Here is a 26,893-nt window from a genome sequence, read left to right as displayed (position 1 = left end):
AATAGTGCAGCATACACAGTATTATCATACAAAAATTCTACATGAAACACAACATTTTAGATTACGCATTCCATTGCTCAACCCAAAACACACTGTATTAGTCAGTGCTTTTGCAAGTGACAGAAATCCGGCTTAAACTGGTTTATAAAAAGAATACAATGTATTGGCTCATGTAGCCAAAAATTACAGGGGTTGTTGGCTTTAGGCAAAGCTAGGTTTAGTGGCTCCAATGATGTCATCCAAGAATCCTTTCTTTCCATCTCTCAGTTCTGCTATCTATCTTCTATGTTGGTTTCTTTCTCAGGTAGACTCCTTACAAGTGGTGGCAAGATGGCCACCGATGTCTACAGGATTACAACCTTCCAAGTTAGCAAGATTTGCCTTTCAACAACAACTCAGGATTAGATTTTTGACTGTCATGGCCTGGGTCATATGGGTGCCCTTGGAGTGTGACTGGCCCAGCTTATGGTACGGGACAAACTATAGTGAGTTATAGTTTGATGCTATACATTTCAAAATTAGGTTACTTAAAATAAATGACCTTTGGGTGTTTTGGAAAAGAAACATGGGTATTTGGAACCAACATTAATCCACATGGACAGATGGATCAAAACTCCTAATTAAAAAAAAATAATGCTTGGAGTTTTGATTTCAATGATCAGAAGCAACTAGGTGCGAATGTCCAGAATCAAGACACAAGAGCAGGGCTTGGTCGCAGGCCTGAAACCTTTGCTATCAGCCCAATGTGAGCAGGAAAGGCAAGGTGAAGGCAATGTCAAGGCTAGGGGAAGGAAACCGATGTGTGCTGTGCACTTACTAAGTGCTTTACGTGCACTACTTTTTTGGGCCTTCACAATAAACCTGCAAGGTAGGGATTTCGATTTCTATTTTACTGATGACAAAACTCAGGCTCAGAGACATTAGTGACTAGCCCAAGGTCACATATCCCTAAGTCTCCATATTTCCATTGGAGACCAAATTGGTCTCCATATTTCCCCAGAAGCGAGTTCTTCTGGGCTTGAGCCTAGGGATGGAATCCTCCTCTCCAGGAGAGGAGCAGCGTCTTTATATTTTTTCTGCTTTTCACCGGAAGTAAATCCTAGAATCTCCTAGAGAAGGAAGACTTCCTTTGCAGATAGTAGGAGATGCTGATGTCCAGCTCATTTTTTTTCTGTCCCAGGAAGAGTCCAGGGTCCTGTCCACGTCTCCAACAGCTGGGAGGTGGTCTTTTGACTCCCTTCAGGGTTCAAGTTTCAGGCAGGAGGTTGCTGCTTTGGATGTCAAGGGAGGTGCCAAGGTGGGAACCCCAGGTAAGAGTGAGGGAACAAGAAGCCATCCACTGAGGAGGAAGCTGGGATGGGGCAGGGCTGGGCTGGGCTGGCCCAACCGGTTCAGACCAGCCAGGAAAGGGCAAGTCATATCTGGCTCAGCAGTGGGGGCTGGGCCGGGGGAGTGGCGCTGACTCAGGGCCTGGCAAGTCAGGTGACAGCCCAAGGACAGCTGTTGCCTGGGTGTTTTTAGAAAACTTTGGCTGCCAAAGACTCTCTCTTGGGCTGCTTCTGTACCTCCTCAGAAAGAGGCAGAGAAAATGAGGGCATCTTCTTTATAATAAGCTCTAGGCATGGAGAATTAATATCTGGCTATACTCTGTTGATCCTTGCCAAAATTATACCTGGAAAACAGGAGCCGAAATTAGCCAAGAGGTCTCTTAATGCCCCCCCCCTTTTTTTGTTTGTTTGTTTTGTTGTTTTGTTTTGTTTTGTTTGTTTGAGAGACAGAGAGAGAGAACCAGTGGAGGAAAGGGGCAAAGGGGGAGGGGGGGGAGAGAGAGAGAGAGAGAGAGAGAGAGAGAGAGAGAGAGAGAGAGAGGACCTTAAGCAGGTGCCACGCTCAGCACAGAGCCTGACTTGGGGTTCAATCCCATGACCCCGGGCTCATGACCTAAGCCAAAAATCAAGAGTCAGATGCTCAACCAACTGAGCCACCCAGGCTCTTGTGGATTCCTTTTGAATCCTCTGAAGATCATTAAGGTCTTCCTCTTAGATCTTTTCAGGTTCCTTGTCAAGAATCCAGGATAGAGGTTAAGAGAGTAGGTGTTGAGGTCTGTCGGATCTGGAATCAAAACCCAACCTTATCACTTATTATTTGTACAGCTTTATTCAAGTTTCTTAGCTTAAAAGAAAGTAAAACATAATTTTAATTGTGGGAAATTTCAAATGTATCCGTATTAGACATAACAGTACGATGAATTTCCGCATATCTACTATGCAGCTTGAGCAATTACCAGCCTGTGGTCAATCTTGATTCATCTCCCACCCCTCTAGTTAGTTTGCAGGAGATCCCAGGCATCATCCATTCCATCCCTCTCAACTTCTTCAAACTTCAAACAAAAACTTTTAATGCTTTATTCGTGTAACTAACCTCTACACCCAACCTGGGGCTTAAATTCCCAATCCCAAGATCAAGAGTCGCATGGTCTTCTGACTCAGCCGGCCAGGCTCCCCCAAACTCTTTTATTTTTTTATTTTAGGAAAAGGGAGAGAGAGCTTGAGGCGGGAGAGGAGCAGAAGAAGAGAGAGTCTCAAGCAGGCTCCGCGCTCAGCACGGAGTCCGATGCGGGGCTGAATCCCACGCTCTGGGCTCATGTCCTGAGCTGAAATCAAGAATCTAAAGCTCCACTGACGGAGCCACAAAGTCATCCCACCCTGTTGTTTTTGTTTTTGTTTTTGTTTTAAGTGAACTCTACCCTCAATGCAGGGCTTGAAATCACAACCTCAAGGTCAAGAGTCACAGGGCGCCTGGGTGGCTAAGTCGGTTGAGTGTTGGGACTTCAGCTCAGGTCATGATCTCACGGTTCGTGAGTTCGAGCCCCATATCAGGCTCTGTGCTGACAGCTCGGAGCCTGGAGCCTGCCTCAGATTCTGTGTCTGCCTCTCTCTCTGTCCCTTCCCCACTTGTGCTCTGTGTCTGTCTCTCAAAGATAAATAAACGTTAAAAAAAAAAAAAAAGATCAAGAGTCACATGCTCTGCAGACTGAGCTAGTCAGGCAACCGAACTTCTTCAAACTCTTGTTTCTTCCTCTGAAAATAGGGATTATAATAGTCCCTACTTTCAAGTATTAATGTGAGGTCATGCTCTAAAGGGCCAGCACAGTGCAGGAACTCAGTAAATGACAATCTGTATTATTAAATTAAATAATAAGAATAAGAACAGTCTTGCTACCCTCCCATCTCTCTGCCTGTGCCCCTCTTACCTCCTAGTGACACTTCTTGTAGCATCTAAGGAATCTCTCCCCTCTCAGCACTAGGCCAGCGCTGACATCACAACAGGGTTAAGATGACCACCCGGACACCTCAGGATGCCTGAGTCCTAGGGAGGGGGCGAGAGGGAGGCCATGGAGTCATGGGAAAGAGAGATCAAAGGTACAGCAGCCTTACAAGACAGACTGGTGGACACGGGCCAAGTTTGAGCAGAGGTATGGCAGGTCCACGGGGCAAGGTCAGCAGAAGATGACAAAGAGAAAGTGGAACATGATGGGCACGTCAGGCAAAATTGGAGTCACTGTAGGAGTTCTGCCAGAAGAGAGTGTGACAGTCAGGGATCTGGGTTGCAACACAAACTGGCTTTCGCAGATAGAGCCTGAAAGTAAGTGCATTGAAGGGTTATTGGGAAGCTCTCAGAGTTACTGGGAAGGCTGGAGAACCAGGCTAAGGGATGAGAGGACAGAGACAAGGCTGCACCTGCAGACGGCACGGGATTAGGGGCCATCAATCCCCCCTGCACACCAAGGAGGTGCTTCAGCTTGCAGCACCAGCGTGGGCAGCCCTGGACCTGGGATACTGTCCTGCTGGGGCTCACAGCCTCCCTGGAAACCAAGTGCTGCTGCTGGGCCCCACTGCCTTCTCAGGACATTCCCCCCTGCGCCTTCTTTTTTGTGTCATCAGCCTCTGTACTGAGATTTTAGGCTGGTGCTTCAGGCTGGTAGAGCTCAGCTCATGTCCCCACAGCCTAGACGCGTGCTCAGGGGCACGGGTGCCGGGAAAGGGAAATACAGTGGGAGGAGGGCTCCGTATACTGGAAGCTCACCGTGGGGAGTTTCCTTGTCAAAGGAAGGGGGTACGGTACCGAGCAGCCAAAGACCTGACAAATGTCTGTTACACGAGGACGTGAGTGCGAATATGGGTGAGGGGTGGGGGACTGGCACTGGTAGGAACAAGGCAAAAAAGCAGGACTTCCATGTGGCTGTCACGGACACCATTGCCCCCAGGGCAAGGCAAAAGGCAGTGAGGGGAATACTGGATGTACAATCTACGTGGCAAAGGCCTGGTTTCCTCCTGGAGTATTTTGGACATTTGAGATGGCTGCACTCAGATATTATCTCGGCAGTGTCTGACTCAACTGGTATGTAGCATGGAGGCTTTTTCTTTTCTCTTCTGTTTTTTTTTTTTTTCTCTTTTCTTTTTTTTTTCTCTTTTCTTTTTTCTTTTCTTTCCTTTTTTTTTTTTTTTTTTTTTTTCTGTATGGAGTCCAACGCAGGGCTTTAACTCAAGACCCTAAGATCAAGACCTGAGGGGCGCCTGGTTGGCTCAGTTGGTTAAGCGGCCGACTTCGGCTCAGGTCATGATCTCGCGGTCCATGAGTTCGAGCCCCACGTCGGGCTCTGTGCTGACGGCTCAGAGCCTGGAGCCTGTTTCGGATTCTGTGTCTCCCTCTCTCTCTGGCCCTCCCCCATTCATGCTCTGTCTCTCTCTGTCTCAAAAATAAATAAACGTTAAAAAAAAAAAATTTAAAGATCAAGACCTGAGCTGAGATCAAGAGTCAGATCAAGACCTGAGCCGCCCAGGCGCCCCTATAGCATGGAGGGTTTTGACACCCCGTGCTTCTATCCTCTCTCTTGCTCCAGGAAAGAGATGGGACAGCCTGCAGATAACTGAGTATTTAGTCCGAAGAGCTGGAAGCGGGGCTGGGTGAGGGCTGACAGGTGACCGCTGAGAGCTGAGCTCCAAGCTTCGTGAACAGACAATTCCATGATGTCTGAGCTTCCATTATGAATCAAGGTGATCAAATAAATCTGTCACAAATTTTAAATGTGTGTTACTGTTGTTATATTATGTGGTAATTAGACATAGAAACAAACAGCCAGAATCTATTCTTTTTTTAAGCCAAACCAAATACGGGTTTTTTTTTTCTCACTTTGCTATTATTCTAATATCCATGAAAGGAGTATCAATATTAATTTCCTCTATCTCTGTATCTCTCTGTAGAATTGAATCCCTTCCTCACTTTTGTTTAAAAATTTAGATCTGGGAGGCAAAGCACTGAGTCACTTTCCTCATTTATTTACACACTGAAAATTTTTAATGTATTTTTAAATGTTTATTTTTGTGAGATTGAGAGAGAGAGAGAGAGAGAGAGAGAGAGGATCCACTGTCAGTAGAGAACCTGATGTGGGGCTTGAACTCACGAACTGTGAGATCATGACCTGAGCCGAAGCTGGATGCTTAACTGACTGAGCCAGGCACCTCTGACATTTCTAATCTGTGCAAGGTTCCTCCCATTTTATTTCATTTCATATTTTTCCCTTCTTCCTCTGTCATTGCCTTACCTTTCCAGGTTCCCTCTGTAATGTATTTGATGTACATTATTAAATATGTGTGAAACCTCATGTAATATAGTTTTGTATGTTTTTAATTTACACAAATGGCATTGTACTATAAATCATTTTCTGTTTCCTTTGTTCTAATTGCTGAATGTGCAGCTAGTTACTAGCTTAATATTGCTATACAGTATTTTATAGCATGCGGGGTAGGCCATGGACAGGCCTGCGGCTGGCCCAATAGTACAACAAAGAATTTTCTTACATGGTAGATTATAGGCCCTTGAATGCTGACCCAGTCCCTCACCAAGCCTAATCCTATAAAAACTTAGTCCCGACTCTGAACTCATTAGATCCATCTTTCTCCCTCCAAATGGCCTGCACTGATCACCAGAATTTGGGCATGTTTCTGGGAGGAACTAGGAAGGCATTGTTCTTTGCTTTACTTGTTTTCTAGTTTATCAGCGAACTGAAGTGATAACAATGTAGCCTTGGGTCTGAGTTGTCATATTAGCCAGCTTTCAAACCAAGCTAACCCTTTGTGATCCGGACTACCTCAATGTGCATCCTTCACAGTTTATTTACTCCACCCCGGTAACAGATGCTTAGATTGATTCCAACAATAGCTGTCACAAACAAAGCCGTGATGAACCTATGTGAGAATTTCTCACAGACACACCCAGGAGTGGTATTGTGGGGTCATAGGCATGTACAACGTTTATTAAATACTGCCTCATTGCTTTCCAGAATGGCTGGGCCAGATTGCATTCCTGCTAGCTAACGGCAAGAGTTCTTGTCCCGCCCTATCCTCACCAACACTTGGTATTATCCGTCTTTTTAATTTTTTGTCATTCTGATGGTCAGAAAATACTATCTTGTTTTAATTTGAATTTCTCTGATTACGAGTGAATTTAAACAACTCTTCATACATTCTTATACTCCTGTGAATCGTCATTTCCCTCCTTTGTTTATTTTCAATTTGTGTATGTAAGAGGTAATTTTTATCTAAATTTTTTGAAAAGTTTAGTAACTTAAAGAACAGTTACGAGGTGCCTGGGTGGCTCAGTCGGTAAGCGTCCAACTTTGGCTTGGGTCACGATCTCGAGGTTCGTGAGTTCAAGCCCCACGTCGGGCTCTGTGCTGACAGTTCAGAGCCTGGAACCTGCTTTGGATACTGTGTCTCCCTCTCTCTCTCTCTCTCTCTCTCTGCCCCTCCCCGCTCACACTCTGTCTCTCTGTCTCTCTCTCAATAAAAAATAAAAAAAAAATTAAAAAATTAAAAACAAAAGAATGGTTACAAGGCAAGGTTGATCTGGAAGATAGTTTCTTCTCAATCAGGCACCAAATCACCTCAGTCTTAGGGAGTATCCCAATTGGCCCTTATTTCTATAACCTGTTAGTGGTAGCCTGATCTGGGCGTTTCCACAGGGTCATGTCCTTAACTCAAATAATGCTCAATTATGGGTGCCACATTCCACTGGAGGGACATATACAAACCAAAATGGTAGTGCTGATAGTTATCTGAGAGTCATCTTATATGAAGAGAGTTAGCTTGGAGCAGCTTAGAGGAAAATACCAATGTTATCTTCAAATAGTTGAAGAGCTGTCATCTGAATGTGAGGGAAAGTTCACTCTGTGTTGCTCCGGAGCACAGAGTTAGGACAAATAGGTGATGTTACAGGGAAGCACACTTAGACTCAGTGTGTGGAACACTTTTCTGTCGGAAATACCAAGCACTGGGGGCACCTGGGTGGCTCAGTCTGTTGAGCATCCAACTTCAGCTCAGGTCATGATCTCACGGTTTGTGAGTTGGAGCCCTGCATCAGGCTCACTGCTATCAGTGCAGAGCCCGCTTCAGAGCCTCTGTCCCCTTCTCTATCCGCCCTTCCCCTGCTCATACTCTCTCAAAATAAATTATGAAATACCAAGCGCTGTAATCAGTCCTATTGGCATCAGCAAGCTAACTGGTGGTGTTCAACGACTGGACAGACCACTGGTTGGCTAGGGCATTTCTGCATGGAGCAGGGAATTAGTTGAGATGCCTTCCAAGATTTCCTCTAATGCAGATATGATTCAATTGAATTTACACGTATTGAGCCCCTGGTACATGTAAGACTCTGGGTTAGGTATTACAGGAGACACAGCAGCAGTCCCTTAGATGGTTTACATCTTACCAGGGGAGGAGAATCGACATTTAAGGGACTGCTAGCCCCACTGCCAGGGTCTTTACATGGATTATTTTAATCTTCACAATCACTTGATTTGGTAGCTCCTGGTAACCTTACTTTCCAGATGAAGAAACTGAAGTTCAGTTTGATTAGTAATTGCTTAAAATGACCCAGCTAGGCACCTGGGTGGCTCAGTCGGTTGAGCGTCCGACTTCGGCTCAGGTCATGATCTCACAGTTCATGGGTTCGAGCCCCGCATCAGGCTCTGTGCGGACAGCTCAGAGCCCGGAGCCTGCTTCTGATTCTGTGTCTCCCTCTCTCTCTGCCCTTCCCCCACTCACACTCTGTCTCTCTCTCCTTCAAAAATAAATAAACATTAAAAAAAAATTTAAAAAAAATGACCCAGCTAAGTGAGATGGACCAGGGCTTCAAGATCAGATCAGTGTGACTCCATCACGTCATGCCATGAGTCTATAAATTTGTAAGTCACAAGTGTAGCTTCAAATTTCTTGGCTTGGAAAAGGGTTAAAGCATTCGCCTCCCCTGGTTCTGCCTCTGGAAAGTGACTTTTTCTCTCTCTGTTCTCTTCTTACTTTTGGTGCTTCTGTGATTTTTCCAACCGTCTCATGCAGGTCAAGTTGTCATACCTTATGCTCTCCCCTCTTCTCTCTCTCAATCTACCTAAAGCCTTCTTTGCTCTTCAGCGCTCTGACTTTTGCTGCTATAAAAATTCCAGTTCCTGTGATGGCTCATGTGTGCCTTGTAGCCCATTTTGCATTGATGCACCCAGGAATTTACTCTGCATATCTTCATGTTAAAAGAGAACTACTATGTTTGTGTCTTGCTGCTCTCATTTTTTTAAGTAGTGCGAATTGAGCAGTTATTACTTTAATGCCTAGTTGAATGGCCAATTATTAGAAAATAATTATCCTTTGCCTTGGATGATTCTTTTTTCTTTAAGACATGAACAAATGGTTAATTTACATATTTACATTTTTATATGTAAATATTCAACCTGTAGATTGGTGAGGGTTCCTACTGGATCCATAATCACTTTTATTTATTTTTATATTTCTATTTTTAAAAAAAATGTTTATTTATTTGGGTGCCTGGGTGGCTCAGTTGTGAAGCATCTTGACTTCAGCTCAGGTCATGATCTCATGGTTCGTGAGTTTGAGTTGCACATCGGGGGAGCTAGAGCCCCGCTTTGGGTGAGCACCAGCCCCGCTTCAGGTGAACAGGAGCCCTGCTTCTAGCCCTGCTTCTCTCCCTTTCTCCCTCTCTCTTCCCCTCTTGGGATTCTCTCTCTCTTTCTCTGCCCCTCGCTCACTTGCGCACGCTCTATCAAAAAGAAATATTTATTGGGGCGCCTGAGTAGCACAGTCGGTTAAGCGTCCGACTTTGGCTGAGGTCATGAACTCGCAGTTTGTGGGTTTGAGCCCCACATCGGGCTCTGTGCTGACAGCTCAAAGCCTGGACCTGCTTTGGATTCTGTGTCTCCCTCTCTCTCTGCCCCTCCCCGGCTTGCACTCTGTCTCTCTCTCTCAAAAATAAATAAACGTTAAAAAAGGTAAAGTAAAATGTTTAAGAGAGAGCGCACATGCACGTGAGTTGGAGAGAGTCAGAGAGAGAGGGAGACCGAGAATTCCAAGCAGGCTCCTTGCTGTCAGCACAGAGCCCAACGTGGGGCTCAAACTCAGGAACTCTGAGGTCATGACCTGAGCTGAAATCGAGAGTCAGATCTTTAACTGACTGAGCCACCCAGACGCCCTCTCTTTTGAGTTTTCAGTTGTTTTTTTTCTGACACTGAGAATTTCTCCAAATTAGTATTGTTTTCTAGGGAAAAAAGCGAGCTGGTGACTTTCATTTTATTTTCTCTTCAATAAACATGTTTTGACTTTCTGATATGTTGAAGACTCTTTGCAAAGTCATGAATATAATAGTCACAAGCTCTTAAGGAGACTCCAATTGGATAAAATATGTACACAAATATCTTTATAAATGTGGAAAATGTGTAAGAAGTGTCTAAATAAAGAGCTACGGGAAGAATATTTACATGGTTATTCATCAAAATACTAATAGGGGCTATCTCTGGGGGTAGATTTTTTTTAAGTGTGCTCTGTGTCCAACATGGAGCTCAAATTCGCAGCCCCAAGATCAAGAGTCACGTGCTCTCGGAGTCAGCCGGGTAATCCTGGGAGTAGAATTTTTAATAATTAAAAATTTTGGTTTTGTTTATCTGCAGGTTCTAAGTTTCTAAAGATAAATATGTATTACAAAAGAGAAACAAATTCCTTCCAGCAAGAGTGTTGCAGAAGACAGGCTATGGCGAGGATATTTAAGCTGAAGGCTGAAGGGATAGAGGTGGGGGGTGGGGGGGATGCATTTCACATGGAGAGAACCACGTGAAACTAAGCATGAAGTCAAGAAGATGCATAGTAATTGCAGAAAAAAACGACCAGTTCAGTTTGTCTGGAGACTAATGTGAGGAAGCTGGGATAGGAGATAAAGCTCGTTGGCTAGGGCTTGCCATTAAGTGCCAGCCGAGTAGTCCAGCATTTCAGAACTGAGGTATCCCCGGAGAAGCTTAGGACAAACACATCCAATGGGATGGGGAAGGCTCATGGGACAATCATTCTCTAACAAGAGGTAGGACTAAGTCAAGATATGTAGGCAGAGCAGAATATCGGCAGGTGATGGAGAGAAGAATGGCTGCAGCCTCTCAGCAATCGGGGATGTCTAACAAAGACCTTTCTCATGGAAATCTCTGCTGAAGGCTGGGAGAGTGAACGCAGGAGGTAGGCACTAGCAAATAGGCAAAATCCCTGAGATTGGAGTGGTAGCTTTTATGGCCAGGTGACGACATAGCAGTGGGACTGCCATTCACGGGAATAACTCCATTTTTAAGGATAGAGAGAGCAAGGGGCGGAGAAATCAGAGGAAGAAATCAGGTACAGAGGATGGAAGATACATGCAGGAAGAGGAATAATGATGAGCCTGAGGCATAATAATGATCTTCTGAGGCAGGAATTTTTTTTAAAGTTTGTTTGTTTGTGTCTGTCTGTCTGTGATCTCTACCCCCAACATGGGGCTCGAACTCAAGACTCAAAGATCAAGAATCACATGCTCTTTGGACCCAGCCAGCTAGGCGCCCCAAGGTAGAATGTTCCTTTTTTTTTTTTTTAATTTAAATGTTTATTTTTGAGAGAGAGAGAGAGAGAGAGAGGGAGCACAAATGGGGGGGAGGCACCAAGGTAGGAATTTCCTATAAGCTTTATTTTTTTTAAGTTTTAAAAAAAAAAATTTTTTTTTAACGTTTATTTATTTTTGAGACAGAGAGAGACAGAGCATGAACGGGGGAGGAGGGTCAGAGAGAGGGAGACACAGAATCTGAAACAGGCTCCAGGCTCTGAGCTGTCAGCACAGAGCCCGACGTGGGGCTTGAACTCACGGACCGTGAGATCATGACCTGAGCTGAAGTCGGTGGCTTAACCGACTGAGCCACCCAGGCGCCCCTCCTATAAGCTTTAAAGGCAGGTCCTAAAAGTTGAAGCAGAGGACTGGAAACATGACTTTGGTCAGCTGCATGTTCTCTAGAAAGATACAGAAATAATACCTTAACTAATAATATGAGCATATAAATATATCTATTTTCTTTCTTGGCTTTGCAAATATTTGGGCAAGATTTACAGAGAAAAATTTTTAAGGGCATAAATCCTAAGCTAGTACTAACTAAATTGGCATTTTCTTTCACTAAGTTTTAGGATTTATCAAACATTTCTTCATAACACTAGGTTTTCCTTTTAGGCCTACATAGACCCCATTTTATTCTTTTTTTACCCCTAAAGTCAGAGGCCTTTCATGCCTTGATCATTCCAGCCACCTTCCATGGCAACGTAGCTTGATGCTTAGGTCTTACTCCAGCAAAACTTTTAATTAACTTTGGGGAAGCCGAACATCGAGAACTGGCTGAGCCTCCCAATTCCCACCTCCATACAATGTGATGTCCTGTAGAGGTCTTCCTCCCTGTCCCCTTGCATATAGTGCTGGCTCTGCCACTAATGTGTGACCTCTGGCAAGTCTCTAACCTCTCTAAGCCTTAGACTTATCTGTAAATTACACACGGGAGTTGAATTATGATGTAAAAGATACGAAAGCTCTAAAATTCTATGATCCGGACCCAATAATAAATACAATTTGTTAATAAGTGCAGTTCACTCCTAAGGTTTCAGAATATGGAGCCCATGGAGAAAAGGCTTCAAGTGCTATAACTGCTCCAAACACCTGGGATGGGGTGCCTGGGTGACTCAGTCAGTTAAGCATCTAGCTTTTGATTTTGGCTCAGGTTATGATTTCATGGTTTGTGGGTTCAAGCCCCGTGTCAGACTCTCCGCTGACTTCGAGGAGCCTGCTTGGGATTCTCTCTTTCCCTCTCTCTGCCCCTCTCCCACTTGTGTGCTCCAGCTCTCCCTCAAACCAAATAAACAGTAAAAAAAGAAAGAGCTAGGATAAAACATGAAGTTTCTAAATTTATTTTTCAATTTTTAAAAAAATGTTTTCAAGTTTATTTGGAGGGGGGCAGAGATACAGAGAGAAGAGTGAGAATTCCAAGCAGGCTCTGTGCTGTCAGCACAAGGCTGATGTGGGGGTGGATCCCATGACCCAGAGATCAAGACCTGAGCAGAGATCAAGAGTTGGATGCTCAACCGACTGAGCCACACAGGCGCCCCAATTTATTTTTTATATGTAACTGCCCTTATTCCCAAATTTTATGTCATGGAATTAATTGGGCTTTCTACATTTAGAAATAATAACATTTAAAAAATGCTTTACAACACTGGGGCTTGAGTTAAACTTATTTGAAAGGGAGAATCACACTAACACTCCGGGGTGCTCAATGTAATGCCTCTTAACGGACGACAAACCTGTGAAGCACTGATCATAGCTCATTTTGTGATTTGCATAGCCAGCCTATATTAGAATTGTTGGCATTATCATAAGACATTCCCAACTATAGAAAGAATGATCCATAGAGGATAAGGTTTAAGTGACAAGACCAATCACAGAAACAAACTGAAGAGCGACATGTATCAGAGAAGACAAGCATTTTCAGTAGTGAAGCTTCAGGGGTGGTTGGGAAGGAAAAATGCAAGCCAAGTCTTTAAAAAATGGGAGGTTGAAATATGATTACCCTAACGGCCTCGAAGACCAATTTTAATTACGTATTAAACGCACAAACGTTTTGGGGGTGGTGGCGGATGTAAAAATGTAGTTTTTACTTCTCTCTCAAACCCTGTTTCCAGATGTCTCAGGGTTTTCTCTTGTAGGAGTTTGAACTAGCCCACCAGGTTCAACTACCCTACCACCACATCCTGGGTGTGCTTGGCAGCGATGAAGCACATTGAGAATGGCAGGGCAGGGGCGTGACTCTTTAAACGACGGAAAGGAAAAAGAGGAACAGGAAAGGATAAAGACTAATACGGATGAAAGGGTGTAAGGCAGAGGAAAAGGAAGGGCAAGGAAGAGGCAGCGTCGGGTTGGGGTTGGCTTCACTGTCCTTCAATTTTGGACACCGGTGGTTAGCTTTTGGCCGCAGGGACCAGCCCTGCTGCCTCTGTATGGCGCTGCTGGGCTCTCGGGCATTCCAAAAGGACGGCAAGGCCTGGAGCGGTTCCTGGGCGTAGAGCACAGCACCGAAGCTTCGACTTCTCCCTGCACCCAGGTGTTCTTCAGTCCTTCTCCCCTCGCCCTGGAAGGCGGATTACATCATTCCAACCTGAGCAGCCCGGCCAGTTTTTCCATCTCAGACTCCTGTTCTCTGGAACGTCAACTTTTGCTCCCGAAGTAAACCAGGATGTAGCTCTAATGCTTCTCCTGTTACCATTAGCCACCAGGGAGGGCACTCCAGGATGCGTCTCATCTTAGCAAAGAGCCTATTAATGACCCAGGGCGCCACTTTTTCTGGCGTTTACGAACTACAGCTACACAGGAACTCACGGCCATCAAGGGCTGTTGCTGCGCCAACCCCCTCAGCTCGACACACGCGACAAACATAACCGGGGGCATCCTCAGCGCGGCCGGGGAGGCGGCCCCGGGAGGAAAGAGGGTGTCAAGGGGCTACTCCAGCGTGCCGCGCCTGCGCAGTCACCAGGCAGCGCCTCCCCGCGGGGCGTACTCTTAACACGGCGCACCCTATCAGGCGGCCGCAGGGAGCGCGCCCGCGGCCTCGCCCTCTCTCGCCCCTCCCTTCTCTCTTCTCCGTCCTGCCTCAGACAGCGGCTCGGAGAGCAGGCGCACCACTCCCCGCCCCCGCGTGCCCCTACGCCCTCCGGCGCGCGTGCGCAGAGGCGATCCGCAGGGCTAGGGCGCGAGGGAAGGGCGGGCGTACGTCCTTGCGTGCGTCTCAGGCAGCGCGCACGCCGGCGTGAGAGGGCACGGGGAAAAGGTGGCTCTGGCCGGGGCGGCTCGGCTTCCTGTGGCTATGTAGCTGAGCTCGTCGGCTCGGGGTCCTCCACTGCTACCGCCGCGTCCTGGCGCGGAGTTTCTGCTTGGGAGGGAGACTGTCCTCACGCCCGCCGCACTCCCTCGACGGCAGAGCTTGCTTGCTCGCCCGTGGGAGCGTCCCGGCCGAGCAGCCCTGAGGGGGGAGGGGAGGCCATTTTGTCCCGACCGACTCCCCGGAACCGGGCGGAGCGGCTGGGAGAGGCTGCGGAGCCGCGGTCGCCGCCCTCGGAGGCACCGGACGCCGCCACCGTCGGGGGGCTTCCTCGACGAGGCCGTTCGCAGGTCGCCCGCGCCCTCTCGAGCCCTCGTTTTTCCCACGCTTCCCCCGTCCTCCGGCCTGAGAACGCCCGAGCGAGGAGTTGGCTGTAGTGAGAGGGACCGATCCCTTGGGGCCGCCGGCGGCGAGAGCCTGAGCCGCTCCTCCCAATGGCGAAGAAGACGTACGACCTGCTTTTCAAGCTGCTCCTGATCGGAGACTCGGGAGTGGGGAAGACCTGCGTCCTTTTTCGTTTTTCGGATGATGCCTTCAATACCACCTTTATTTCCACCATAGGTAAGACCTGTGGGAAGATGGTGTACGGTCTGGGTAGCTGCAGACCGTTTCTGTTACTCCAGACATCTTGCTTCCCGTAATAAACGCCTTTGTTTCAGTGATTCCGATTCCAAGCGACAGACCTAAGTTACTGTTTGAATCGACATCGAGCTTACTGGGGCGGGGTCTTCTCCTGCTTTCCATCCGGTCTTTTGCTTTCAAGTCTCCTACTCTGTTCGGTGCCTCTGATGCAAAATATGCAGCATTAACCACGTTCCAGAATGCTGTTTCTTTAAGCGACTGCACTGGCTTTTTCCATATTTGTGTGGCGTTACTAGATGCACGATACTTGTAAGGGATTTATTTTAGTGGTTGGGATTGAAGCCGTAGGTCATTTGGTAAAGGCCTGAATTTATACTTCAGGGCAAAGAGAAGATTCTATATGGTCATAACTTAGAGTAAACTTGAGGGTTTGTGTGAGGAATAATTAAAGCAAATTAGAGGGGAAAAGTGAGTTCCCCCGCGTTGACTAATCCATTGATGTGTCAAACAATCGGAGGCTCTTAGTGCTTGGGGTGGGACTCAATGGCATGTTTGCCTCACAGTGCTTTTCCAGACATCAACAGAAACAGTAATCTAAGGGAGATGATCAGTTTCTGTCCTCAAACCCGAAAGAATGAAGTTCTCCCTTCTGTTAGACTTTACGCTAGAATTTACGGGAAAACGTTTGGCCAGTCCTAGCCGAAGAACTTCTAATGTACTTTCACCTTATGTTTCAGAATTACTTAGTGTGGAAGTAAGAACTAAAGATTGACCTTTTTAGTTGGTTTCTGGTTTTGGAAAAAAAAAAGGGGAAGACTCTGGGAAAATTCCTTTGGATTCTGGTTAGAAAATTTAGTGGCATTAAGACGACTTGTGTTAAATGAATTGTATGCGAAAAATGTCCCCCCCCCCCCCCCCGCAATAAATATCTTAAAGGATACATGATTGCCCGTCATTTGGAACCCAGCACTCAGCATTGGGGCAGTGCAGTGAAACCCAATTATACATGTAACTAGTTTCATATTTGAGATGATTTTAAAAAGCAACTGCAGCCTTTTCTGAACTCTGGGAATTGCAAAATTAAGCTGATTTCAATTTACAGCATTATTGGAATGGTTGATTTGGATTTATGACAAAATTTTTGTTAGCTGCTTAATTCATATGAAATTATACTGAAATTAAGTTGGGCAGATGATAATTTTAAATAGATTTTTAATTTTACTCTTCCTTTTTTCGGGATGGGTGGGAGACATTGCAGTCATTATTGGATGTGTATCATACTATTCTCTTGACCTGTCATAAATTCCCTGAAATTTAGAACTTGTTTTCTGCTTGTGGATTAGCACTTCCTACCACTAAGTTTGCTTTTAATATGCCACCACTTTTAGCTGTAACTGGGTGGGTCACATGGTTAGATAGTTCAGCAAATATTTATTGAGCACCTGATGCTAGGCACGGTTTTAGGTGTTATAAGTGGTGAACAGGGTAGACCCCTTGAGCAGTCACAACAGAGCGTGGGAAGTGCTACAAAGGGATGAACATAGGGAGGAGAGGTGACCAGCCTAAATCATGGGGGAATCTGAGTAAGCTTGCATGGAGATGGTATCTGAAATGAAGCCTGAAGGACATAGGAATTGGACCAGTGGAATAGGATAGGGCCTAGAAATTCTGGAAAAGGGAGCATAGTGTAAACCTTTAGCAAGATCAAGATCAACTTTAACCTGCCATTGAGAAGGGTGGAATGAGAGTAGGAAGCAATGCATTAAGCCCCATCTATTCTAGTCTTTTCGTAATGGGTACGTACACACAACTAGAACCCAATCCTATAAGATAATGACTCAGTCTTGCGTAGTCTTTCTTTTTTTTTTTCTTTTTTCTTTTTTTTAAGTTTTATGTATTTATTTAGTGATTTCTGTACCCATCGTGGGGCTCAAACTCACAACTTCGAGATCAAGAGTTGCATGCTCTTCCAACTTTCAACTAGGCAGCCCTTGTGTAGTCCTTTTTTTAGGGAAAATGTGTGGTGGTTTTGGTTAGAGCTTGCTTGGTTGGAATCCTACTTCCACAGGCTGTGGGACTTTGGCAAGTTACTTAACCTCTTTATGCTTCAATTTCTTCATTATTTTATTATTATTTTTTAAGCTTATTTATTTATTTTTGAGAGCGAGCACTCGAGCAGTGGAGGGGCAGAGAGAGAAAATCCCAAGTGGGCTCCACACTGGCAGTGCAGGGCATGATGTGGGGCTTGATTTCCTGAATTGTGAGATCATGACTTGAGCTGAAATCAAGAGTTGGATGCTTAAGCAACTGAGCCACCAAGGTGCCTCTCAATTTCTTCTTTAAATAGAATCTACTACATAGGGTAGTTGTGAGGATTTTATGGGTCAGTGAGAGTAAAGCATCTAGCATGGTGCCAGGCATACTGTAGGAGCAGAGTGCTTATTAGCTAGATACAGACTATATGTACCTTTGGCTGTTGAAGGATAGCAGAACAAGTTACTTTATGGATTGAATGCCCTGCGCACATGGTCACTCAAATATTTGTTAGTCTCTGCTAAACAATTTCACATTAGACTCTGAAAGTTTCATATTTTGATATAAAAATATTTGATATGTTTGGTATTTTGATATAGGAGATAGGCTGAAGAGTGTGAACTGAGAAGTGAATAAGTATGAAATTCTAAGTATAGCTCCAACAGATATTGCATGTATCACTCTGTGTGCAGGTTTAGAAGTCTATTAAACCAGTGCTGTTTAAAACAAATAGAATCCGAGCCACATATTTTTTGATATTGAAAAAAGTAAAAAAAAAGGTTTTTTTTTTTACATTAAAATAAAAGAAGAATTTAATAATGTTTTAACTCATTTTACCCCAAATGGTATGATCTTATTATGTAATCAATATTTAAAAATTGTTGAAATATTTTCTATTGTTTTTCTTCAGTGTGTATGTTATACACTGAAACTAATTTCTCTTTGGGTTTGGCACGTTTCAAGTGCTTGATAGTCACCTGTGGCTAGTGGCTACCATATTGGACAGTGTATGTCTGAACAGTCTGAACTAGCTAGTTGGCTAGAAATGACTTTGTATGCTATTTTTTTACTTTTTAAAAAATGTTATCAGTTGACTAGGGTTATCTCTTTAGTTTTGTTTTTTAAAAAATCTAGAGCATTCGCTAATTATGAATGATAGTGAAATTTGAGTTGTTACTTGATTGTTAAAACCTCTTGAGGTTTGAGTAAGTAGTTACCTTGCTAAGTGAGTATTCAGAAATAAATAGAAGTAGGTATTCACAAGGACCAAACTGCCGATAGAAGGCAGACCCTCATTTCAGATGGAATCATTTCAGTTGTTTGTTGGTCATTGATTCTTAGAAGAAAGAATTTTTATGGGCTTATTATGCCCATAGTGCTCACAAAGACTACAGTATTTAAATTTTTCTGTGTACTTTCAATTCCCACACATTTATAGCAGAAATTATGATATTTATGGTCAGATTTATTGCAGAGTTGCAAAAACAAGTTACTGTTATGTCCCACACTCACCATTCTCAAAGTGAATCCAAGGGAACTAGAATATAAGCTGCATGAGGGCAGAGGTTTTTTGTTGTTGTTGTTTTTTTGTTTGTTTGTTTTTTGCGGATAGAGGCTAAAGAGAGCCTTAGAAGAGTCTCTCTTGAGGCGCCTGGGTGGCTCATTCAGTTAAGTGTCCGACTTCAGCTCAGGTCATGATCTCACACTCCATGAGTTCAAGCCCCGAGTCGGGCTCTGTGCTGACAGCTCAGAGCCTGGAGCCTGCTTCAGATTCTGTGTCTCCCTCTCTCTCTCTGCTGCTCCCCTGGTCATGTTCTGTCTGTGTCTCAAAAATATATGTGCTGCCGAAGCGAGCACTCTGTGTCTCAAAAATAAATAAAAACATTTAAAAAAATTAAAAAAAAAAGTTTCTCTTAATGGGTGTGAGATAAATAATGAATGAAGACAGGCAGACAAGTAATACAGTCAGGACCCTTTAATATAGAATAGGGGCCAGTTTTATTTTAATATTTTCCTTCCTGTCTACTTTCTGAACATTGTATATGTGAAGTATATTGCAATCAGATTTTGCTTAAGAATAATAGCTGTTTGGCTAGTAGAATAATTTTAGGGTAAAACTGGTTTGAGAAATATTTGCTAAAGAGAGCTATTCAGGGGTCCATTTGGTTATAGCCCTCTTGGCAGTATGAGGTCAGGAAAACATTACCCTTTAATGGTAGTTACATGGACTTGTCCTAAGGCAGAAATTTTTAGTGGGCTGTATTACTGAATGTGCTATTTTTTGGTATTAATTCCTCATTCCATGCCTTGGTGTATTATTACCTTTTCCATAGGGAATATCTTTTGTTGGGAAATGGATTGTCTGGGCTCCATGCAAGAAGTTAAATTGGTAAAGGCTCTTGCCTCTGGAGAGGTATAATGAATGCATCTTTTTTGCTAAGCTTTATTAGAGTAGGATGGTTCCAGTAACCTGCATTTAAGAATTGGTTGATTTAATTGAACTGAGCCCATTTATATGGGGAGGCTGCTTTTTAGAGAAATGAGCAAAACCCCTGTCATATTAAACATGCCTGGACTTTGCTGTGATTCTCAGTCAGCAGCTCATGCTATAGGAATGCCAGGGTGCCTAAGGAATCTTTCATTTTAATACCTAGTTTTAGGATTGATTAAAAACTATCCAGACATTTTTCCAAAGGAGGTCTACAGATGGCCAGTAAGCACATGAAAAGTTGTTCAGCATCACTAATAATTAGGGAAATGCAATTCAGAACCACTATGAGATGTTACTGCAACCCATTAGGATGACTGGCTTATCAAAAATGAACTTTGTCAGGGGCTCCTGGGTGGCTCAGTTGGTTAAGCATACGACTCTTGATATCCGCTCAGGTAGTGATCTTTCAGTTGTGAGATTGATATCTGCATTGGGCTCCGTGCTGAGTGTGGAGCCTTCTTGGGAGTCTCCTTCTCCCTCTCTGCTCCTCCCCTGCTCACATACTCTGCCTCTCAAAATAAATAAACATTTTTAAAAAAAATGAACTTTGTCATACAGTTACCTGTTCAAGTTCTTTCAGTACTTTTGGGTTTAGACCCAGAAGTGGAATTTCTGGGTCATGTGGTAATTCTATTTTTAAGTTTTTGGGAAACCACCCTATTGTTTTCCACAGCGGCTGTACTCTTTTGTATTCTTACTGTCACTGCACCAGGGTTCCAATTTCTCCACATCCTCACCATACTTACTATCTATTCAGCAGCATTATTCACAATAGCCAAATGGTAGAAACAACCCAAATGTCCACATGAATGGATACACAAAATGTAGTAGTATATGCATAGAGTGGAATATTACTGAGCCTTAAAAAGGAATGAAATTCTTGCATATACAACAACATGGATACCTTAAAAACACTGTGCTAAGGGAAACAAGGCAGACCGAAAAAAGGACAAATACTGTGTGAAATCATTTATATGAGGTACCTAGGATAGGCAAATTCATAGAGAAAGTAGAATAGTGGTTATCAGGGCCTGGAGACTGGGTAATGGGGAGTTATTGCTTAATGTGTACAGAATTTCATTTATTGCTTAATGGGTACACAGTTTGACTTCGGGAAGATGAAAAAGTTGTGGAGATGGTAGTGGTGATGATTGTATAATAATTAGAATATCATGTAATGCCACTGAACTGTATGCTTAAAAATGGTTAAATGCACAAAAAGACAAATATTCACTATATGCTTGCACTTACATGAGGTATCTAAAGTCAGATTCATAGAAACAGAAAGTAGAATGGTGAAAGGTAGAATGATAGTCCCTCAGGGACTGGGAGAAGGGGGAAATAGGGAGTTGTTTAATGGGTATAGAGTTTCAGTTTTGTAAGGTGAAAAAGTTCTGGAGATCTGTTGCACAACAAAGTGAATATACTTAACATTACTGTACCATACACTTAAAACTTGTTAAGATAGGTAAATATTTTTTTTAACTTTTATTTATTTATTTTGATGGAGTGGGGGCAGACAATCCCAACAGGCTCCACTCTGTCAGTGCAGAGCCCAACATGGGGCTCGAACTCACCAACCATGGGGCTCGAACTCCCCAACCATGGGGCTCGACCTGAGCTGAAACTAAAAGTTGGACGCTTAACCGACTGAGCCACCCAGGCGACTCATGATGGTAAATCTTATATGAATTTTTACCACAGTTTTTAAAAACTGGTAAATTTTATGTTATGTGTATTTTACTAAGAATCCAAAAAACAAAAGGTACCCAACACTTGACCTAGTTCTCTGTAAGAGCATTTAATCACAGGCAGTTCCTCGGTGTTCCATGTGATAGTTACTGTTAACCAGTGGTCTTTGAGTCAAGAGGATCCTATATGGTACTTTCCCACACTTTAGTATCATTGGTCTGTACTCGATACTGAAGACAGGTTTGTCTTTTTGTTGTGTGTACCTACATGGAGCTCCTTGGGATGTTAGAAAAAAAAAATCAATGCAGGAAAAGAATCCTGCAATTAATTTTAAGTCAAGAAACAGACTGGTGAAGTGAAGTAAGTTCCAAAAGATTTTATGGGTAATTAGTGAAAGCTTTTTTACTAGAATCCAGATCTAGTTCTATGGCCATATTTCTGATTCTGAGAACTTCATGGTTTTGTTTGAAAAAAAATTAATGATGGCTAATTCTCCCATTCATCAATTTCTATTTGAAAAATGAAGTTGCAGTGTTGTTTTTTGTTTTTGTTGTTGTTTTGGCAGGAGTGAAGAAGTAACAAGTATCAGCACCAAATATCAAGGAGTTTTGTTCGGGTTACTTGTCCTTTGCAAACCTAGAGCTTAACAGAGTAGAGCTAAGCTGATGTTAAGGATAATTATTTTCACTTCCAGAATTACAGTGTATAAGAGTGTATAAATAAGTTAAAGGAATACCTGTATGCCTGTTCGGTTTGAAAAAGAGAAAGGGTGATAGAAATATTGGCAATCTCTTTCAACTTTTAACAGTACCAGTTTGCCCAGTCAGTGCTGTGGTAGGAACTGTAATTAATAGAGAACTGTTAGAGCTCGTTGAGTGTTGATTTACAAATTAGAAACTTTTATTTAGCATAAAATATAAATTGCTAAAGATGTATTCTGTATAAATATGAAATATAAATTAGCTAAAGAGATATGCATGGGAAAAATGCTTATGGAGTTGGTTAGGTCAGAAAGGAAGAGTTCAAGGAAGCTACAGAGAATGTTAATAGAACATTTTCTGAATCTGTAAGACCAATAAAAGTCTTGTAAAGATCATAGATTTGCTTCCTTTAAATCGATAAATATTGGGGGTTAATGGAATCCTGTTTTTTTTTTTTTCTCTTGAAGATTTTATTTTTAGGTAATTAGGTGAACTCTACATCCAACATAGAGCTTGAATTTAACAACCCCAAGACCAAGAGTCGCACGTCCTACCTACTGAAGCAGCCAAGCGTCCTTGGAATAAGTTGTTTTTTTTTTTTTTTTTTTCAACGTTTATTTATTTTTGGGACAGAGAGAGACAGAGCATGAACGGGGGAGGGGCAGAGAGAGAGGGAGACACAGAATCGGAAACAGGCTCCAGGCTCTGAGCCATCAGCCCAGAGCCCGACGCGGGGCTCGAACTTCCGGACCGCGAGATCGTGACCTGGCTGAAGTCGGACGCTTAACCGACTGCGCCACCCAGGCGCCCCTGGAATAAGTTTTTAAAATTTGAATTATAAGATAAAGACTTTGAAAATAAATAGTTAGAATAAAATATTAGTGCAGAAAACTCACCTGAAGAGAAATCTGAAATGAGAAAAAATTTTCTTTGAAAACAGTACTGCATATTTTGGATTACAAGCAAAAGTGATTGCTTGATGTTTATCCTTCTTTCCAGAGATGAGATTTTTTTTTTTTTTTTTTTTTTTTTTGAGGAAAACAGCCATTGGTGGTGGAACACAGAGTTTCCAGTATGGCCCAGAAACAGAGCATCCAAGGTTGTAAATCATTAGAAAAAGGAAAAACAGTTTTGTGGAGACCCAAACAGTATAATGTATCAAAATCAGTATAGAAGGACAGTGTTGATTTGTTTCTTTCATATTAATAGCGATGTATATGCAGACGTGTTTTAATAGAAATTTTTATTAAGGCAATTGTAGATTCATATGCAGTTATAAAAAATAATACAGTGGGAATTCTTGTGCATTCTACCCAGTTCTCTCAGTGGAAACATTTTTTGAAACTTGTGTAATATCACAACCAGGATATTAACATCTGGCACAGTACATCAGTCTTATTTTACATTTGCATACATACATACATTACATATTTATGTTTCTCAGGTTTTTTTTTTTTTTTTTAGTGTTTAGTTTTGAGAGAAAGAGCGTGAGTGGGAGGGGGCAGAGAGAGAGAGAGAGACAGAGAGAGAGAGAGAGAGAGAGAGAGAGAGAGAGAGAGGAAGACACAGAATTGGAAGCAGGCTCCGGGCTCTGAGCTGTCAGCACAGAGCCTGACGCAGGGCTCGAACTCACAAGCAGCGAGATCATGACGTGAGCTGAAGTTGGATGCCCAAGCGACTGAGCCACCCAGGCGTCCCTGTTTCTCAGTTTTACTTGTTTTGATTTGTATATGTTTTAAATTCTCCATAGTTTTATCACTTGTGTATGTTAATGTAGCCACTACCACAGTGAAGATACTGAACAGTTCCAAGAAGCAAAGATCCCTGGTGTTCTTTTAACTATACTCCTACCCCTGCCCCCATGTATCTCCTCCAGAACTTTGTTTTTCATTTATAAAATTTTGTCGTTTCGTAAATGTTATATAAATGGAATTGTACAGGGTATACCTTTTGGGGTTGGCTTTTATTCACATAGCATAATTCTCTGGAGATTCACCCAAGTTGTTGTGTATATTGGTAGTTCTTTTTTATTGTGTAGTATTCCATGGTATGCATTCACCAGTTTGTTTAACCATTCACCTGTTGAGGGACATCACTGCTGATTCCACTTTTTGGCTGTTGTGAGTAAAGCTGTTAGGAATATTTGTATATAGGTTTTTATATGATCATAAGTTTTCATTTCTCTGGGATAAATGCCCAATAGTATAATTACTGGGTCATATGGTAATTGCATGTTTGGTTTTATAAGAAACTACCAAACTGTTTCCAGAATGGCTTTACTATTTTACATTCCCACCAGCAGTGTGTGAGTGATCTAGTTTCTCTGCATCCTCACCAGCATTTGGTGGTGTTACTATTTTGTATTTTGCTATTCTGGTATCTGTATAGTGATATTCTCAGTGTGGCTTTAATTTGCATTTCCCTGCTGGCCAGAGGTGTTGAAAAATCTTTTTATGTCCTTATTTACCATCTATATATCTTCTGATGAAATGTCTGTTCATGTCAGTTGCCCATTTTCTTTGATTGTTTTTACTGTTGAGTTTTGAGAGTTCTTTGCACATTTTATTTATTTATTTATTTATTTACTTACTTACTTACTTACTTACAGTTTATTTTGAGAGAAAGTGGGAGTGGGGGAGGGGCAGAGAGCGAGGGGGAGAGAGAGAATCCCAAGCGGGCTCTATACTGTCAGTGCAGAGTCCAATAGATGTGGAACTTGAACTCGTGAACCGTGAGATCATGACCTGAACTGAAGTCCGATGGTTACCTGAGTCACCCAGGCACTCCTCTTTATACATTTTAGATACTAGTCCTTTGTTGGATTTGTGGTTTGCAGGTATTTTCTCTTAGTCTGTATCTTGTCTCTTCTTCATTATGTGGACGTTCATAGAGCAGTTTTAATTTTGATGAAGTCTAATTAATTTTTTTTTTTACGGATCATGCTTTTGGTGTCTAAGAACTCTGTTTAGTCCTAGATCCTGAAGATTTTCTTCCATGGTGTTTTCTAAATTTTATCGTTTTACATTTTACATGTGAGCCTGCAATCTATTTTGAGTTAATTTTTGTATATGGTGTGAGTTTTAGGTTGAAGTTAATCTTTTTTGGCTATAGAATGGATATTCAGTTGCTCCAGTACCATTTATTGAATGTACAGGCCTTTTGTTTTTTGTTTTTTTAAATCTCATAATCAGGTGGTGCAGATGTTCTGAAGGCTTCAGAGATTATGTATAAGAGTGAAAGTTGACTCAAGTGACTCTTTTATATAATAGCAACTTATACTCTGCTTTCTGAAAGATTTTCAAAATTTTTATCAGTGATATATATTTGAAATAAAATACTGGTATAAGATTTTTAGTAATAAAGAAATCTCTCGTCCTATCCCTGTCCATCCCCAGTCTTGCTCTTGAGAGGCATCATCTAGCTCTTCTGTTACCTACCTCTATATTTTTATTCGTTTTGTTTTGTTTTGTTTTGTTTTGTTTTTGAGAGAGAGCAAGCACGTGTGCATGGGCCGGATAGAGGGGCAGAGGGAGAGAGAATCTTAAGCAGGCTCCATGCTTGGTGCAGAGCTGGACACAGGGCTTGATTCCATGACCTTGGGATTGTGACCTGAGCTGAAATCAAGAGTCAGGCGCTCAACCAACTGGACCACCCAGGCGCCCCACTATTTTTTTTAATTTTCAATGTTTATTTTAGAGAGAGAGAGAGAGAGAGAGAGCGCGAGCACGAGTGGGGAAGGGGCAGGGAGAGAGGGAGACACAGAACCCAACGGAGGCTCTGAGCTGTTAGCACAGAGCCCAACATGGGGCTCAAACTTACAAGCCATGAGGTCATGACCTGAGCCAAAGAAGTCAGATGCTTAACTGACTGAGCCACCCAGGCGCTCCTTATTTTTATTTTTTTAAGTAAGCTCTGTGCCCATGGTGGGGCACAAACTCACAACCCCCAGTCACATACTCTATTGACTGAGCCAGCCAGGTGCCCCTACATACCTCTGTTTTCAAATGATATGTCCATATATCTCTTGAGTCATTAATTAATTTTCTGTTTAAAAATTTTTAATGTTTATTTATTTTTGAAAGATACCAAGCACGTGAGAATAGGGGTGGGGCAGAGAGAGGGGAACAGAGTATCCAAAGCAGGCTCTGCGCTGACAGCAGCGAGCCGGATGTGGGACTTGATCTCACAAACTGTGAGATTATGACTGGAGCCAGAGTCGGATATACCAACTTAGCCGCCAAGGCGTCCCATTTTTATATTTTTAAAGTTTATTTTTTTGAAGTGAGAGAAAGTGCGTGCACATGCGTGCACACGCAAGTGGGGAGGGGCAGAAAGGGGGGGCAGAGAGAGAATCCCAGGCAGGCTCTGCATTGTGGTGAGTACAGAGCCTGATGCTGGGCTTTAAACTCATGAACCACAAGTTCAACGACTGAGCCGAAGTCAGACGCTTAACTGACTGAGCCACCCACGTGTCCCATTAATTTAATATTAGTTGGGAATTTTAACGTTTTATAATCTCATCCTACTCTTTCTCCTTTTTGTCAAATTGGTTTCTTGTGGTTCCATGCTCATGTAAATATTACCTGTTAAGCCAAATAATTTATTATGACTCTCTCTTTCCTTTGAAGTTAAAATTCTCTTTATTTGATTAATTTCATTTTACCCATTGTCAAGTTTTCCTACATCCTCCAACAACCTCTCAGAATGATTATCTATACAGTCATACTGTCAGAGAGAGAATTTTTTTTTTCCTGGACACACCTCTTCTAGATCTTTTCTCCTTCCTGCTTCAGTAATAGATTGGTTAGTAACTAAGCCTGTTGTACTGCTATTGCCTTGGGACTTCCCTTAACTGCCTCTTTGTGATACTGTTTTTTTGGTTTACTGCCTTGGATCCTTTCCTCTTCTAAGTAGCTTCTTGAAAAAAGGTTGTATGGCAAAGGAAATTTTTTGAGACTTTCCATTTTGACAACATCTTAATTCTTTTTAATTCAATTGAAGGTCTGATAGGGATAGAATTCCAAGTTGAAAATAATTGTTCCTTACGGTTTTGAAAATATTAGTCTATTTTCTAGCTTCTGATGTTGCTAACAAATCCGGTACAATTCTGATTCTTTTTTTTTCCCCCTAAGA

General features: G+C 42.8%; 1 protein-coding gene across 1 annotated transcript in view; it reads left to right on the top strand.

The window, feature by feature from the left end:
• Nucleotides 1–14,155: 14,155 nt before the first annotated feature.
• Nucleotides 14,156–26,893, top strand: part of RAB10 (RAB10, member RAS oncogene family) — an 81,171-nt gene continuing 68,433 nt past the window's right edge. The window contains exon 1 of the mRNA XM_030311493.1: nucleotides 14,156–14,821. Coding sequence (XP_030167353.1) covers nucleotides 14,695–14,821 — 127 coding nt within the window. The 5' untranslated portion in view covers nucleotides 14,156–14,694. The remainder of the gene's footprint in view (nucleotides 14,822–26,893) is intronic.

The sequence above is a fragment of the Lynx canadensis genome, chromosome A3 (genome assembly GCF_007474595.2).
Source record: "Lynx canadensis isolate LIC74 chromosome A3, mLynCan4.pri.v2, whole genome shotgun sequence".
Lineage (NCBI taxonomy): Eukaryota > Metazoa > Chordata > Mammalia > Carnivora > Felidae > Lynx > Lynx canadensis.
This window is presented reverse-complemented; position numbering and strand designations above follow the sequence as displayed.